We start from the raw sequence: 4,562 nt of genomic DNA on the forward strand, positions 1-4,562 counted from the left end.
ATATATATATATATATATATAATGTACATACAAGAATGAAAGTATTTATTGTGTGCATAGGACTGCCACAGAACTATTTTTTCAGTGCACAACTTCCTTATAGCCCAAGGTGTCATCATTTATGCACATATTTTGGTTGTTGTTTATCTACATTTTATTTCTTGTCACATCTGTCTTAGTTTGACAGTTTGGGGACTAAATTATGCTTTATTTATCTTAGTCTAAAAGTGTCAAACGAATATTTACGTTTATCCTTGGAACACCAAACCTTTTTTTCCCTGTCTCGGTTGGTTTATCTGGAAAATTAGGTTGGTTTCTGGAAGTCCCAGTTATGGGGCAGCAGAAATGAGGACATTCCTGTTAGACAACCTGGATAGAATTTGAATAGGACAGAGGAACCGCCTGACGTTTATTGGTCGAGACGGACATATTTCCAGCGGGCCAATCTGTCACTCAACAGATTCCAAGCAGCTGATTGGCTCTTCCTGAAGAGGGTGGGTCCTCTGTCTTGACTATATATTTGTTCTGGTTTCTGGCCATCTGCAAATAATTGCTGGCTTTCAGAGAGACAGATCATTGTGTCCAATGTTTCTCCATAGAGCTGACTCAAACCTTTCTCCTCGAACCAAACGACTCTCGTTGAGATAGCTGAGAGTCGGGTTTTGTCTCCCGGAGTGGAGCTGGAGGTGGACTGGGGAACATCATAATGATCAACACCATGGAATGCGCAGTGGACGCGCAAAGCTTGATTTCCATTTCTTTAATGAAGATCCACAACTCCAGGACGCAGAGAGGGGGTATCAAGCTGCACAAAAACCTGCTGGTGTCCTATGTGTTGAGGAATGCCAGGCAGGTCTACATTAAGGAGAAATACGCGGAGATCTATAGGATGCAGCAGTACGAGGAGGTGATGACGGTCTGCAACGAGATCCAGGAGCTAAACCCACTGGATGTGGACGCAGAGGACGCCGACGGTGAGGAGCAGGCAAGGGCAACTTGCTACAGCGAAGAGGCGAGTCTGTGCAGCTCTTCGTGCCAACGAGGCACGGCGCAGCCAACGACGCACGCCCGGACCGCGAGCGCTGTTTTCGGCTGCTCTTCCCTCGAGGGCGGCAGCCGGGAACCGGATCCCTACTACTATCGAAGCTGCTGCATGGAGGCTTCCCCCGTGTCACACTGTGACCAGCTTCCTGCAAGCAATAGCACGCACTGCAACAAGACCACGGTGCTGGATTTGGACACACATGTGGTGACCACCGTGGAGAACGGCTATCTCCACCAGGAATGCTGCTGTGAAGCGCTCCAGTTCGCGCAGGGCGCGCAGTCCCTGGCCAAGAAACGGAAGGTTGAGTTCGGCTGTTGTATATCAGACGTTGAGGAAGTATCGGAGTTTACAGCTGCTCGCAAACGGGCGAAACGTGAGGAATGTTCTTACTCCAACCTGGACTATACGGACACTTCCAACATCTCCAACCTGATTTCCATCTTCGGCTCGGGGTTTTCAGGGCTGCTGAGCAGACAGGCGGACCTAGAACAGATCTGTAGCAAACATGTCCTGGCCAGTCTGGGGGCATGGACTCGAGCGATTGTGGCATTCTGAATCAAACCCTTTATTTTATAGGTGACACCGGGGTCAGTTGTAACATGAAGTATTCAACTAAACCCAGCAGAAGTTGTTGGGAAACAGTTGGCTAAACAACTCAAGAGAATGATCCTGATAAACAAAGTATCGTCTCATGTTCTTCAAGGACGTTTACAACACGTTATCATGTAAACAACGTCGTCTCTGCAACTTCAGCAAATGTTCTGTGTGTGTGTGTGTGTGTGTGTGTGTGTGTGTGTGTGTGTGTGTGTGTGTGTGCGTGTGTGTGTGTGTGTGTGTGTGTGTGTTTTAAATAACCATGCAAGACGGAATGTTTTCTACAACCTCCTGGGAATGTTCTTTGAATAAGTTTTCGAAATATTACAGAATATAAATACACATTTTACACTCTCTATGTGTCATAGTCAAAGTGCTGCAGCAGAACGTGTATTTGGGGAAGTCAGTGTTATCACAGAAGCTGTGCAGTGTTACACACACAATCTCATTTGTGGGGTCAGTTCACCAACAGCAGCCTGGTCAGTAGGAGATACCAATCAACTATAATCACTCGTTTTGTAATTAATTATTAAAAACGTTTAACACTAAAAGTGTCAAAATATCACAATTAGCCTAACTGTAACATTATTATTAACATTATTATTGTCCATTGTTCAATATGTAAAACACTGACAAAGATGTTAGAACCTTTACCTCTGAGCCTCGGATGCATTTCACATACTTGTAACAAAAAGACAAAAGTGTCGAGAATTATACCTCACATAATATAATAATATACCAGTGGTTCATTGATGTGAATGTGTGACATCACCCATACTTGTTCCTGATCGGAGGATATGGAGGTGTTACAACTGAACCCGGTCTAACCTACAAGGTCTAAATCAACTTTATTTTTGCAGGAAAAAGGAACAACTATTAAAAAAGTGAGCATTTAAAAGAGAAGGGAGTTGAGAGAGTTTGTGTCACACACAGTGAGTCATTTACGATGTCAGAATAGGAGTTACATGTCTGCAGATGACACTTCTGTGACTGATAAAATTGATTGACTTCCGTTGCCTTAAAGGAACTGCACACCACTTCTAGCTATTGTAACGAACAGAAAGTGACTGAATGTCTCTCCTGTTCTGGGCTGAGGAGCCATTTGGAAAATCTGTTTGTTGTCATGTGAAACAAGACTCCTTCCTAAACACTCACATCACTTAATAGCGCTTCAACACTTCCATACTGGAACACTCTCTCCTAGTGGAAACAGTGCTGATTGGAATGTTCCCCCTTTTAATCACGCCTTTACAGTTATTCAGAATTCCAACATGTCTTGGTTTTGTGAGTTTGACTTTGTTTTATGAAATAATTATCTTAGTCCTTTTGTTTTAAAAAGGCAAACTCATGATTTAGCCAGAATCCATGCATTAGCTTTATGAGCACAATGTGTACCAAAATAAAGAGAGTATTCAGCCATTCTCTACATATTTGGTTGTTATTCTTGTATTGTTGTCCTTACCAAATTGTATACCACCGGGTAAAACTGTTCCAGAAAATATTTGTTAAAAATGTATAATCTTAATAAAAAATGAAAACCGTAAACAAGTCATTTCTTCTGATTTAATATTTATGGAGTCACAGGCCTACACTGACTGACCAGGGTCACACATTAGGAAAAACACACTTCAATATATTTACACACTTTAATGCGTATTACATCAGGCACAGTTAGCCTGGGTAAATAACAAAAATTTCTGCCTGCCGGCTCTCTGAAACTCACTGATTAACATGATATATCCTTATTACGTCATCAGCACTAAAGCTAAAGTCAAAAAACAAGACTATGTTCTAGACTATTTTTTAGTTCTGCAGACAGATATGAGAGCAGTGATCTTCTCAACTAAGTTGTCGGAAAGCAAATAATCATATTTCCCAAAATGTCAAAGTGTTCCTTTAAAAAGGTTTTAAAATTATCTTTCCTGGCAACCTATACGTAATTGCCATTAATGACTATAAATCATTACTAAATGATGTAACATTAATAAAGTAATTAGAAACAACATGTAAACCTTGAGAAAGAGGATCAATATTAATACATTAAAACAGTGTCCAAAACATTATTTATTTATATTTGAGCTTAGAAACAGTAGTTTGAAAAAAAGAAGAAAAAATTAAATAAATCTAAAGAACGCAATGGGCTTTCAGCTGTATTTTGTGGTCTTCCTCAATGGATGGAGTATGGATGTTATTTATCTTCCATTCATTGTATGTTTAAATCAATTCATTTTATTTTATATAGCCCAAATCACAAGTACAAATTTGCCTCGGCGGGCTTTAAAATCTGTACACATAACAGCCCTGTTCCGGGACTTCACATCGGATCAGGAAAAACTCCCCCAAAATAAAAATTGTGAAAACCGACCAGGGTCACAGAGTAAAAAGGGATGAAACCTGAGGGAGAGCAAAAGAGTAGGATCCCTCTCCCCGGATGGACAGAACAATAGATGTCAAGTGACCAGAATGAATAACGTAACAAAGTTACAGCACATTCCAGGAATACAACAAAAAATATTCATAGAATGGGTAGTAGGCATGGACCAGGATCCAGATAACCACAATTCATATCAGCAGAATGAGGTAGAAAGAAAGGGCATCAGCAGGATCGCCATGGAGGTAGGACCGGCTCCAGACACCCACGATCCATGGAAACTTGAGGCAAGGAAGGACACAGGCTTCCGGAAAGAAGTACGATGCACATAACTATGTGCATCAAAGAGGCAATAATTTATGCAAAAGGAGAAAAGGAAGAAGAGAAGATGAGAGATGAGAGAAGAAGAAGAAGAGAGAAAGAGAAGAGGAGAGCTCAGTGTATCCTAAAATGTCCCCCAGCAATCTGGGCCTATAGCAGCATATCTCAGGGCTGGACTCGGGCAAACCTGAACTAGCCCTAACTATAAGCGCTATTAAAAAGGAAAGTCTT

At 41.4% G+C, this 4,562-nt stretch overlaps 1 protein-coding gene across 1 annotated transcript; it reads left to right on the plus strand.

Moving 5' to 3' along the window:
- Positions 1–563: 563 nt before the first annotated feature.
- Positions 564–2,580, plus strand: ier5l (immediate early response 5-like). The gene has a single exon (XM_068574366.1). The coding sequence runs from the start codon at positions 707–709 to the stop codon at positions 1,598–1,600; it is 894 nt and encodes a 297-aa protein (XP_068430467.1). The 5' UTR covers positions 564–706; the 3' UTR covers positions 1,601–2,580.
- Positions 2,581–4,562: the final 1,982 nt, after the last annotated feature.

This window comes from Clinocottus analis, unplaced genomic scaffold (assembly GCF_023055335.1).
Source record: "Clinocottus analis isolate CAN_PGR_092001 unplaced genomic scaffold, fCliAna1.0.p SCAF_13, whole genome shotgun sequence".
Classification (NCBI taxonomy): domain Eukaryota; kingdom Metazoa; phylum Chordata; class Actinopteri; order Perciformes; family Cottidae; genus Clinocottus; species Clinocottus analis.